Genomic DNA, 13,134 nt, shown 5'->3' on the forward strand with positions numbered 1-13,134 from the left:
GGTTATTCTCTCAAATGATTTTGTAAGGCCATGTGAAATACCGCAGGGCTGTTGTGAAAACCCTGTGGTAGTCGTGTCCAGTTGTTCCTGTAGTTGTTGGATGGCTGGCAAGATGCCAGCAATGGAGATTGGGCTGCTAGGTACTGTTTGGTGCACAGTGGGGCAATCCCAGTAAACAAGGCCGATTCCATCTGGAGTAGGCCACAATCATTCTTATCTTTGGCTCAGATTGGTGTTCTTCCAACTCCTCCTCCTTCAGGCTTCTGATAGACCATGTTATCTGGCCGTCTTCAAAATACAACAAGGAATTAAATTGAGTCTGGGCATCCATGCCCAGAAAGGCTTGCCCCACTGGGCCTACCCAGATTGGTGTGGTCAATTTGCATGGGCCGAGTCCAATGAGTATAGGTTGAGTTCTTCTGATTACCAAAGCCTGGTCCCCAGCCCCGTGGGCAATTTGTATCTTGTAATCTAGAGGTAAAGAGTTTTTGTATCGGAGGGGCAAACATGTTAATTCAGCCCCTGCATCTCGGAGGCAGTCTATATCTTGATCGCCCACCCTCATAGTGATATACAATCCATCTCCTCGCTGTTGGATCAGTGCCAGGAGAGGTGCTGGGAGAGCGATGTTGGGCTCCCCTCGATTTTTTTTTTTTTTTTGCAACCTCCAGCAACTCCTTCTGTTGCTGTGGTGTAAGCTGTTTGAATCGTTGCACTAGGTCGCCTCCACCAGAGGGCGTGCTTGGTCTGTGCGTCAGGCTGTTTCCCTGATGTCGTTTTTGTCATCCTTTTTCTTTGCACCTCCTCACCCAGTGGCCTTCTTTTCTGCAGTGATAACACTTTCCAGGTCATTTTTCTTGGGTGTTGTTATTGCTAGGATCCTTGTGTTTCCCTCCTGCCTGTGTGGTTCGGAGTTTAGCTTTCATATCCCGGTCTAAATGGTTACATCGATCCACTAATGCTGCAAAAGTTGTTTCTTCGGCCTCCCACCCGGACAGAGTGACCTTCAGCATCTTTGCCAATTCTGGCTTTAATCCAGCGACGAAGGCAGCGTTCATAGGTCCGAAAGTGCTGTTGTCATAACATCGTTCATTCCTGAATGTTCCAGCCAGACAGATCGGAATTGCTCGTCAAACTCTAACACTTCCTATGCCTCTTTTTGCTGGCAAGCCGCGATCTCTCCCCAGTCCGTTTTTGCTGGATTGAAAACCTGTAGCCATCGCTTGATCGCAGCCCATCCTGCCCCTAGTTGCTGCTCCTCATCCACAAGGGCGACTCAGACGCCTTTATTTAATTTCTTCCTACCTCGTCTAGATATCATTACCCTCAGGATCTGCACCCTGTCCCACGGGTAGAGATTATAAGTGTCCTTTAAACTTTCTAACAGTTGAATGTTTTCATTCCCCCTTTCTTGGGGTGTGGCAATTCTTTTGACCATTTATCAATTTTTCTGGGTCAGCTGGGACATAGTGAAGATACTTAGCTTTAATTGTTTTCTTGCCACCTTTGTCAGTAGTTTCTAATGACTTAATTTTAACCCATTTTTTCTTCAGAGGATTGAGCCGCGCCAAGGAGGGATCCTCCTGAAGAACTACTTTCTCTGCTGGAGTCGCTAGAGAACTCAGACCCAGTTTCTAGACCGGTTTCGCGTAACTGCGTTTTTCACTGTTCCGCTTTTATTTCTTCTCAGCAAGCGTACAAATTGGACGATTTACTCCTGCGGGATCCCAGGGGTGTCCTGACCTTTTCGATGGTGTTACTGGTTCTTCGCGCAATTGCTTCTCAAGTTCTTTGATTTCGATCTTGATTTCAGACTTAAGTTCCTTTACTTCTGAGTTAAATTCTGTTACTTTGGCTTCTAACTTTTCCAATTTATGTTTTTCCTTTTTTACGTGTTTGGTTATTTCCTTCAGCTGTTCTTTCACAGCGGTCAGTGCGCGATCGTGTTGGGATTGAGTCGTAATTTTGTTTTGCTGTCGAACCTGACGCATGATGACTAGGGACTATTTGGTTTGTTCCTTTTCGTTCATCCGGGTCGTTTACCCCCAGATCCTTTTGATATCTTCCAAGGACCGTTATCTTTTGGAGGTACCATACTTTTCCTCAATTTTAATTGCCGAAGGATATTGTCTATGGGGCTTCCCCGCCTTTGACTGTAATAGGCAACCGTTTGTCCTTTTCCTCTGGCATAATACCAATTATTTTTGTTTAGACTCGAGCCATGAAGCTTTTCAGCCAAGCCGGTATATTTGTCCTCTATTCCTCCAAACTCCAGACGTCTATTAGGGACTTGAGCCCACTGCCATACTGGAGAAGTTCACGATCGCTTAAGAGGGTTACCGAGTCTAAGCAGTGGCCGAGGACAGTTTTTAATAAAGAGGTGTCCTTATCTCTAGGACCCGATATAGGTCCAATGTCCAGATCTCCGGTTCCCTTTCCCTCGAGCGATCCTGCTCGCAGCGCAGGATCTCTTTATTTTCTCATAAGAGACGGGGTCCAGTGGGACACTTTATTGCAAAAACCTGGTTAGTGCGCTTTCAAAATACAAACAAAAGCCCAGCAGGGCATAAGGCAGAGAACAATGGAAAGAGAACGAAGAAGAGAGAGAGAGAGCAACGTGCATCAGGAGCTTTTTACCTGCACTTTCTGGTACCGCCACGCCCCCCCCGACCCTAATTGGCTTACAAGCTTTGAATTGAGACTTCTGAATGGTGTTCCATACCACCACTCATGCTGGTATCTAGCTTACTGGCTCTGCACATTTGCAGTCTGGATCCTGAAAGGCTGGTGTAACATTTCTCTTTTCTCACCGCCAAACTGCAAATGTATGTATAATCTGACCTTGACTCTGAACAATACAAGCTTGTAGTCCATCCCACAGTTACAATATTTTCAAAACTTGGTTTTAAGAACGACAATATTATTCTTATTTCCCCTCACCTACTCAACTTGTGATTCATGCGCAAGGACACCCAGGTTCCTCTGCACAGCAGCCTGCTGCAATTTTTTACCATTTAAATAATAGTCGATTTTGCTGCTTTTCCTACCAAAATGGATGACCTCACATTTGCCAACATTGTACTCTACCTACCAGACCCTTACCCACTCAATTAAATTATCTATATCCCTCTGCAGACTTTTCCGTGTTCTCTGCACACTTTACCACTCATTTTAGTGTCACCTGCAAACTTTAACACATTACGCTTGGTCCCCAACTCCAAATCATCGATGTAAATTATAAACAATTGTGGTCCCAAAACTGATCCCTGAGGCACACCACTAGCCATTGATTGCCAGCCAGAAAAACACTCATTAATCCCTACTCTTTGCTTTCTGTTAGTTAACCAATCCTCTATCCATGCTAATACATTACCCGTAACACTGTCAATATTTTAGCGAAACATGACCTGCCTTTCATAAACCCATGCTGCGTCTGCCCAATGGGATAATTTCTATCCAGATATATCGCTATTTCTTCCTTGATGATAGATTCAAGCATTTTCCCCACTACAGAAGTTAAGCTAACCGGCCTATAGATGCCCGCCTTTTGTCTACCTCCTTTTTTAAACTGTGGCATCACATTTGCTGTTTTCCAACTTGCCAGAACCACCTCAGATTCCTTAAATATGGTCATGAACAGTCCCCACCATGTCTCAAAGCCCTTCGCTGATCCCATCAATTCAAACTTGATCTTCTCCAACCGGAGGAAGTCGTATAGGTCCCCTAGCCAGGCCGCCACCCCCGGCAGTGTTGTCGACTGCAATTTCAGCAAAATTCTTCGCCGGGCAAGCAGAGAGGCGAAGGCCATGACATCGGCCTGGCTCCCCTCCGTCAGCTCCGGCATTTCTGATATCCCATAAATCGCCACCTTAGGGTCAGGTCCGGCCTCTACCCCCACAATCTTTGATAGCATCCCAAACACTCCCGCCCAGTATCTCTCCAACTTCTCACATTCATCTGCCACCCCCTGAAAGAACCCGCTCATCCTCGCCCGAGTCATATCACCCTGTGTACCACCTTAAACTGTATCAAACTCACCCTCGTACACGAAGAGGTCGAATTCGCCCTGCACAGCACCTCACTCCACACTCCCCATCCTATCGCCCCCCCCCCCCCCAACTCCCCCCATTACTCCTTAATCCTCACCACTTGCACTCAACCCTGCTCCTCCTGCCACCTGTTTTTGTCCCCAACCCTACCCGCCCCTTCCATGCCTGGAACCAGCAATCATTCCAATAGGACATACTTCGGCAGCCTGGGAAACCCTTTCCACATCTTCTGTGCAAAGTCCCTCACTTGTATATACCAAAATTCACTTCCCTTCGGGAGCTCTATCCTGTCCCGCAGCTCTTCCAGACTTACCAACCTCGCCTCCAAATATAAATCTCTCACCCTCACCAGCCCTACTTCTCTCCACTTTCTGTACGTGTCATTTGTCTCCCCCCGGCTTGGACCCATGGTTCTCACACAGCGGTGTTAGCACCGACATCCACTCCATCCTAAAGTGTCTCCTCAGCTGGTTTCACACCCTAATCGAGAACTATACAGCCGGGCTCTCAGTATACCTCCTCGGTGCCAGTGGTAGGGCTCTTCCTCCATCCTAACCCATTCGAACCCCTCTCTTTCCTACCACTGCCCCACTTTCTCCACATTCGCTGCCCAGTAGTAGTGCAACAAATTTGGTAACGCCAACCCCAGTCTCTGCCTCTGTAGCAGGGCACTCTTTACCCTTGGCACCTTCCCTGCCCATATAAACTCTGAACTTGTTCCTCAATTGTCCCACCATAAAGTCTTTGCTCCCAGTCTACGTTAGCCAACTCCTCCCTCATTCCAGTTGTGTCCAATTTCTGGGAAAAGGCCTTTGCAATAAAGATTGGAAGTGTCTGGAATACGAATAAGAACCTTGGCAATACATTCATTTTTACCACTTTGTCCCTTCCCGCAAACATCGGGTGGAGCATATCCCACCTCCTAAAGTCTCCTTTATCTCCTCCAACAACTTTGTCCCGCCATCTTTTTTAGCACCCTGGAATGTATTCCATCAAGACCAGGGGCATCATTCTCCGACCCCCCCACCGGGTCGGAGACTCGCCGGCGGCTGGCGTGAATCCCGCCCCCGCCGGTTGCCGAATTCTCCGGGACCGGATATTCGGCGAGGGCGGGAATCGCGCGCGCCGGTTGGCGGGCCCCCCCGCTCAATTCTCCGGCCCGGATGGGCCGAAGTCCCGCCAATAAATTGCCTGTCCCGCCAGCGTGGATTAAACCACCTTTTGAACGGCGGGACAAGGCGGCGTGGGCGGGCTCCGGGGTCCTGGGGGGGGGGGGGGGCGCGGGGCGATCTGGCCCCGGGGGGTGCCCCCATGGTGGCCTGGCCCGCGATCGGGGCCCACCGATCCGCGGGCGGGCCTGTGCCGTGGGGGCACTCTTTCCCTTCCGCCTCCGCCACGGTCGCCACCATGGCGGAGGCGGAAGAGACTCCCTCCACTGCGCATGCGTGGGAAACTGTCAGCGGCCGCTGACGCTCCCGCGCATGCGCCGCCCGGGGATGTCATTTCCGCGCCAGCTGGCGGGGCAACAAAGGCCGTTTCCGCCAGCTGGCGGGGCGGAAATTCCTCTGGCGTCGGCCTAGCCCCTCAATGTTGGGGCTCGGCCCCCAAAGATGCGGAGCATTCAGCACCTTTGGGGCGGCGCGATGCCCGTCTGATTGGCGCCATTTTGGGCGCCAGTCGGCGGACATCGCGCCGTTTCCGGAGAATTTCGCCCCAGGAGTCTTGTCTATATTTAGCCCCATTAGCTTGCCCGACACTACCTCCTTAGTGACAATGATCATTTCTAGGTCCTCACCCTCACCTGCCATAACCACCTTGCCATCAATTATTGGCATGTTATGTGTGTCTTCCACTGTGAAGACTGACACAAAATACTGTTCAATGTCTCAGCCATTTCCTCATTTCCCATCATTAAATCCCCCTTCTTATCCTCTAAAGGATCAATGTTGACCTTAGCATTCTTTTTCATTTTATATATTTGTAGAAACATTTGCTATCTGTTTTTATATTCTGAGCTAGTTTAGTCTCATAATCTATTTTACTTTTCTTTGTAGCCTTTTTGTGGCTTTCTGTTGGCATTTAAAACATTCTCAACCCTCTAGTTTCCCACTACTCTTTGCCACTTTGTATGCATTTTCTTTCAATTTGATACTCCTTTATTTCCTTAGATATCCGTGGCTGATTATTCCTTTTCCTACAGTCTTCCTTTTCATTGGTGTATACTTTTGCTGAGCACTTTGAAAAATCGCTTTTAAATTCTTCCACTGTTCCTCAATTGTCCCACCACAAAGTCTTTGCTCCCAGTCTACCTTAGACAACTCCTCCCTCATCCCATTGTAGTCTCCTTTGTTTAAGCTCAAGTCATTGGTATTGGATTTTACTTTCACACCCTCCATCTTATTTTAAATTCAACCATACCTGTGATCACTCCTTCCGAGAGGATCCCTAATGATGAGATCATTAATTATTCCTGTCTCATTACACAGGACCAGATCTAGAATACCTTGCTCCCTCGTAGATTCCTTGCATACTGTTCGAGGAAACTATTGCGGATGCATTCTATGAACTTTGAACTCCTCCTCAAGGCTGCCTTGACCGACCCGGTTTGACCAATTGACATGCAGATTAAAATCTCCCATGATAATTTCCGTACTATTTTTACATGCATCAGTTATTTCTTTGTTTATTGCCTGTCCCACCGTGAAATTATTATTTGGTAGCCTTTAGACTACGCCCATCAGTGACCTTTTCTCCTTACTATTTCTAATTTCCACCTAAATAGATTCAACTTTTTTCTCCATAGAACCTATATCATCTGTCGCTACCACCCTGAAGTCATCCTTAAATACCAGCTACACCACCTCCCTTACCTTCTTGTCTGTCCTTCCAAATAGCCTGATATCCCTGGATATGTAACTCCCAGTCATGACCACCCTGCAACCATGTCTCAGTAATGGCCACTAAATCATACTCATTTGCGATGATTTGTTCCGCCAACTCATTTGCCTTGTCTCAAATGGGACGACCATTCAGGTAAAGTGCCCTTATGCTAGTTTTTATAGATTCTTTTTGAATACTAACACCTCCATTAATAACATCTCCTGAGTTCTTCTTCCCTTTAACTTTTTTCATAATTTTCCAGGTAGCTGGACCCGCCTCCCCATGTGCTACCCTGCTGCTTTTCTTCTATTAACCATTTTACTCCCTGTAGTGTTACCCTTCCCTCCTCCTCCTCCCCCCCCCCCCCCCCCCCCCCCCCACACTTGCTTGTTTAAAGTCCTTGTGACCACCCTATTTATCCTTTTCGCTAAAGCACTAGTCCCAGATCGGTTCAGGTGAAAATTGTCCCAACGGTACAGATCCCTCCTGCTCCAATTCTGATGTCAATGCCCTATGAAATGAAACCCCTCCTTCACAAACCACTCCTTTAGCCACGGGTTTACTTCCCTAATTTTCTTATCCCTTTGCCAATTTGCACATGGCTCGGGTAGTAATCCTGAGATTATAACCCTTGAGGACCTATTTTCTAATTTAGTTCGTAGTGCCTGATTACCCCTAACAGGTCCTCTTTCCTAGTTTTGCCTATGTTGTTTGTCCCAATGTGGACCACAACAACTGGATGCTCCCTCTCCAGCATCCTTTCAAGTCGGTCAGAGATGTCCCTCACCCTGGCACCAGGCAGGCAAGTTACAGTCTGAGGGGTGTGTTTTTTTCCCTTGTCTGTTCAAAAACTGATTGAGTGACATGAATACTGATGTAGATACATTCACAAATAGAGCATTCAAATAATTTTAGTCTGTGAGCAAAGTTTGGAAATTTGAGTATTTAACAATTGGGTGCTTCTAATTTAGTTTTTTTTTTACAGTATCGCCTTGGTCGCAACACTTCATTGAGAGACATGAAGCAGAGCTGATTGAGAGGCTGACAGAAGTTGACTCAATCTTAAATGGTTTGAAATCAAAATGTGCCATGAATCAGTATGATGTGTCCAAAGTGCGGGCTCGCTGCACCATTGAGGATCAAGTAAGGGAGTTACTGACTTGTGTGATCAAGAAAGGGAATAGCACAATGGATTTTTGTCAAGACCTTCTTCGCAAGTACCATAGGGATTTAGTGTCAGAGTTGGAGAAAAAAGACGCAGCAGAATAAAGCTGTGTAGCTCAGAAAATGCCAAAATCAGGGTTAACATCCCCAGCTTTGACAAAGAGTCATCCAGAGTCAAAACATTAGCTTCCCTTCTCAACATTGGGGTCTGCACTTATGTAAAGCAGCTTGAAATAATTTTTAACTTCGAAGGCCAGTTATTACTGTGAATTCAATTTGTTATCAGATGTATTTTTGCAATTTTTTTACCTTTAAAATGAAATGAATTTAATCAAGAACAGTGATATTCTTTGGGAGTTGGAGTTTCCTCAAATCCCCATGTAACCATCCTCGATTTGATAGTTCAATGGACCAATAATGAAAGGTTTATTGCTTTCTGAAATGAAAAGAGGGGAGCGGCGGAGACAGGGGGCTGGATTCTCCGATTTTGAGACTATATCCCAATGCCAGCGTGGGAACAGTGGCGTTTTACAACCGAACATTCGGCGTAAAATAGCCACCGAACCTCCGTTTGGCTGGGCGCTAGCAGCAAGGCAGCGTAGAGCACCCGGCTCTAGCCGCCAATGTGGCCCGGAGAATTGCTGGGTCCATGGCTGCACATGCACACGGCGGTGTCCTGCAACAGCCGTGCCGTGCAACATGGCGCAGGCCGCCTCGCGGACCCGGCCTGCAAAATCGTGCCCCTTCTTTGGCCGGCTCGTGAGCCCCAGACCACCCTCCAACAGTACCCCTGGCACAGTCCCCCCTGCCCGCGGATAGGCCCTCCACTGACTGGCGGTGCTGGACTGAGTCTGCTGCCGCCACGCCGTGTTCCTGACGGATGATACCACACGTGACTCATGGCGTCGGGAACTCGGCGGTCTTGGGTGGAGCATCGGGGGCTGGGCCTCAGGCAATGTCCTGAGGTCGTCAGTACGGTGTGCAGCGTACTCTTCGAGTATGCCGCTTTGGAGGGTGCGGAGCATCGCAAAAGCAGTGCCGCCCCCGATTTGATTGGAATCGGATATTCTCCGGCCGATTGCCGAACCCGATTTCAGTGTCGCTGACCGGAGATTCCCGCCCAGGATTCGAGACAGGACTCATCTGCATTGTGATGCTTAGCCCTTTTTAACTTAATGAGATACACTGTAAAGGAAGAAATAGTCTATTCCTGAGAAATATATTTTTCTTTATTCTTTTTCATTGGATGTAGGCATCACTGGCAAGACCAGTATTTGTCACTGTTAGGGGCGAGGTGTTTTCAGAACCCCCAAATGAATCATGGAGTTCTACCAACTTCATCCTTGAATGTATTTTGTTGCTTTTCCTAGCACACGGCTTTTTCCTAGGTGTGGTATCACAATTATGAACACGTGGGTTTTTAAACACAAAACACTGTTTATTCCATGAACTCAACTTAACATCTTAAATAAACATTGGATCTCTTAACACCCCTTACTTCAAAGATAACTCAGAAAATATTGCAACAGTAAACAACTCCTTAAAATGTTCCTTCAAACTTCCAAGAGACTTAACACCTTTAAACAGTATCACATCAGGTTAAAGGATATATATATTTTCTGTAGAATGGCAGAGACATATTAGCTTGGTTGACTTCAGCTCCAGCACCTTGCTTTTTTCCTGCAAACTGCAAAACCAACCTGCAAAATGGCTGACCTGACCTCAGCCCCACCCACTCTCTGACATCACTGTTTTCTTAAAGGTACATTGCTTAAACATCCATGTCTTAAAAGTACTCTCACATGACACCTCCCCCCAAGAAAAAAAAACCATCAACTTCAAAATGGTTTCATTTTTCACTTTTGCACCATCCACTAAGAAATGCACACAGTAAAAATACTTTTACATTTCACAAAAAAAAGCAACACACGCAAACAGGTATAATAATATAGCCCATTTTTCTTTGTTCTTCTTCCTCCAACCGAAATCCTTCTCGATTGACAGTCTCTTTGAACAAAGTCTCTGCATGATCCATCCATTCCTGTACTCCTCGGCATTTCTCTTCAGAATCAGATAATTTAGTTCAATCTGACCACAGAGCCCCTTGCAATTCCCCAATACAGGAACATTGGTGATCACAGCTTTCAGGCAGTCAAATGCCTGTTGAAAATCCGCTGTACATTGACATTTTTTACATTTCTTCAGCAATTCCATCAGTGGAGTAAACACGCCACAAAACTTTTGTACAACTGTTCGATCAAATCCATTCATGCTAGGAGATTGCATTATTTCCCTTTGTCTTGAAGGTATCGGGAACTCCGCAAGGAAAGTGATTTGGGCTTCTCCAAATTCACTTTCGGCTAGGTTCATCACCAAACCCGCTCCTGAAATCGATCGAAGAACTCCATACGATGCTTTAAATGTTCTTTCCATGTCTGGAAGTTGTAAATAAAAGCAGATTGTCCCAATTTCTCAATGCAATCCTTCAAATGTGGGATAGGATAAGAGTTCGTTCTTGTAACTGCATTCACCTTTCTATAGTCCACACACAACCATTGGGTACCATCTGGTTTAGGTACCCAGGGTGAGAGGAGTAGCGCTCCATTATATAAGGTAAGGTTGGAATGTCCACTGAAGAGTGGTGAAGTGGTAGTAGGAGTAATAGATAAATTATCTTGTCAAGGATACAGTTTATCTTGGGTAATGATATAGCTGGATCGCAGGTGGGAGCTCTGGGTGAGCTCCATTGGCTGCAACCCACTTCAATTATGCCTTTCTTTAGCATACTCTCAATCTCTCTGTTAACCTGTGCCAATTTTAAAGGATTATGTCTATATGGATGTTGTTTGATAGGAACAGCATTTCCCACATCTACATCATGTATAGCCATTTTAGTACTTCCCAATTTATCTCTACAAACTTGCCCATGTGATATCAATAACTCTTTCAGGTCAGTTTGTTTTTCCTCTGGAAGGTAACTTAACAATTCATCCCAATTTTTAAGAACATCCTAATTTTCCAATTTAATTTGAGGTATGTCAGATTCACAGTCATCTGGATTTGGTTCGTCACTTTGAGTTAGAATCATTAAAACCTCCTTTTTCTCTCCTTCCCTTTCAAAGTACCTTTTAAGCATATTCACATGACACACTCGGTGAGTCTTCCTTCTATCTGGTGTTTTTACCACATAATTCACCTCACTTAATTTCCTTTCACTCTGATACGGTCCACAAAACCTAGCTTTTAAAGGCTCCCCTACCACTGGTAACAACACTAAAACTTTATCCCCACTGGCAAAACTACGAACTATGGATTTCTTGTCCGCTATCCGTTTCATCACATTTTGTGCAACTTTCAAATGTTGTCTAGCTAATTCACCTGCTCTATTTAATCATTCCCTAAAATGTGACACGTAATCCAATAGTGTAATTTCCGCTTTCTCCCCCACCAATTTTTCCTTAATAAATTTAAGTGGTCCTCTTACCTCGTGACCAAAAATTTGTTCAAAATGACTAAATTTGGTAGACTCATTAGGTGCATCCCTAATTGCAAACAATACGAATGGGATTCCTTTTTTGCAATCCTCTGGATAATCTTGACAATACGTCCTCAACATTGTCTTTAATGTCTGATGCCACCTTTCTAACGCTCCCTGCGGTTCTGGATGGTACGCAGTTGATTTAAATTGTTTTATTCCTAAGCTATCCATAACTTCTTTGAATAACTTTGAAGTAAAATTTGATCCTTGATCTGATTGAATTTCTGTGGTAAGTCCATATCCAGTAAATAATTTAAGTAACTCCTCCACAATCCTTTTAGCTGTAATATTACATACTGGAGTGGCCTCTGGAAACCTAGTAGACACATCCATTACAGTCAAAACATATTGATTCCCACTTTTTGTTTTAGCGAACGGTCCTACACAATCGATTAGGACCCTTGTAAAAGGTTCCTCATGCTGGAATGGGTATTAAGGGCACTGGTTTTATCACTGCTTGAGGTTTCCCTATCACTTGACATGTGTGACATGATTGACAAAATGTAACTACATCTTTATGTAGTCCAGGCCAATAAAAATGTTTCTGGATTTTCGCTTGAGTTTTCCTTATTCCCAAATGACCTCCCACTGGTACCTCATGTGCAACTCGCAACACGTCCTTTCTATACCCTACCAGCAATACTACTTGATGAACTTCTGCCCACTTTTCATCCGCCTCCATTTTCTCATCAGGACATCTTTTTTACGGTAATAACACTCTGGTATACTCTCAGATTCCTCTTCCGTATATGCTTTCTGATTTATCCGTTTTGTTTCTACATCTTTCTGTTGTAACTCCGCCAATTTTCCTGAACTAAAAATATCCGCCTCATCCTCCACCTGTCTTGTTCTTTTTCAACCATCTGATCAAAAATCGTTTCTGATAATTGCACTTCAACTTCATCTTCACTCTTTGATTTCTCCTCTTGTCTTAACCTGTGACTTTGCGACCTTGTTACTACACAATCCGGAAAAATCCCAGGATATTCGTCCTTCAACCCTTCAGTTGTCTGATTTTTCACTGGCTTATCAACCACAGTAGGCATCACTCCCACCTGCGATCCAGCTATATCATTACCCAAGATAAACTGTATCCTTGACAAGATAGTTTATCTATTACTCCTACTACCACTTCACCACTCTTCACTGGACATTCCAACCTTACCTTATATAATGGAACGCTACTCCTCTCACCCTGAATTCCACATATCACCACCTTTTCTGGCAACATTCTTCCCAAACTACATAATTCCTCATCTCTTACCATTAAAGATTGACTAGCCCCTGTATCTCTTAAAATTGTGACTTCTTTACTTGCTCCTCCTGATACACATGAGTAAACTTTACCCACACAAGTAAATTCTTTAAAGACATCTGGCACCTTCTTAACAATTACTTCTTGAACAGGCTGTACAATCGTTTGAACCTCCTTCGCTTCCCTTGGGCTCTCCTTTACCACTCTAACAAACCCCACTGTCTTATCCTGTTTTACCACATCAGCCT

At 45.3% G+C, this 13,134-nt stretch overlaps 1 protein-coding gene across 3 annotated transcripts in view; it reads left to right on the plus strand.

The window, feature by feature from the left end:
• Nucleotides 1-10,702, plus strand: part of LOC140414727 (uncharacterized) — a 147,110-nt gene extending 136,408 nt beyond the window's left edge. For all 3 annotated transcript variants that reach the window (XM_072501001.1, XM_072501002.1, XM_072501004.1), the window contains one exon: nucleotides 7,915-10,702. In XM_072501001.1, the coding sequence (XP_072357102.1) occupies nucleotides 7,915-8,198 (284 nt within the window). In that variant the 3' untranslated portion in view covers nucleotides 8,199-10,702. The remainder of the gene's footprint in view (nucleotides 1-7,914) is intronic.
• Nucleotides 10,703-13,134: the final 2,432 nt, after the last annotated feature.

The sequence above is a fragment of the Scyliorhinus torazame genome, chromosome 1 (genome assembly GCF_047496885.1).
Source record: "Scyliorhinus torazame isolate Kashiwa2021f chromosome 1, sScyTor2.1, whole genome shotgun sequence".
Classification (NCBI taxonomy): domain Eukaryota; kingdom Metazoa; phylum Chordata; class Chondrichthyes; order Carcharhiniformes; family Scyliorhinidae; genus Scyliorhinus; species Scyliorhinus torazame.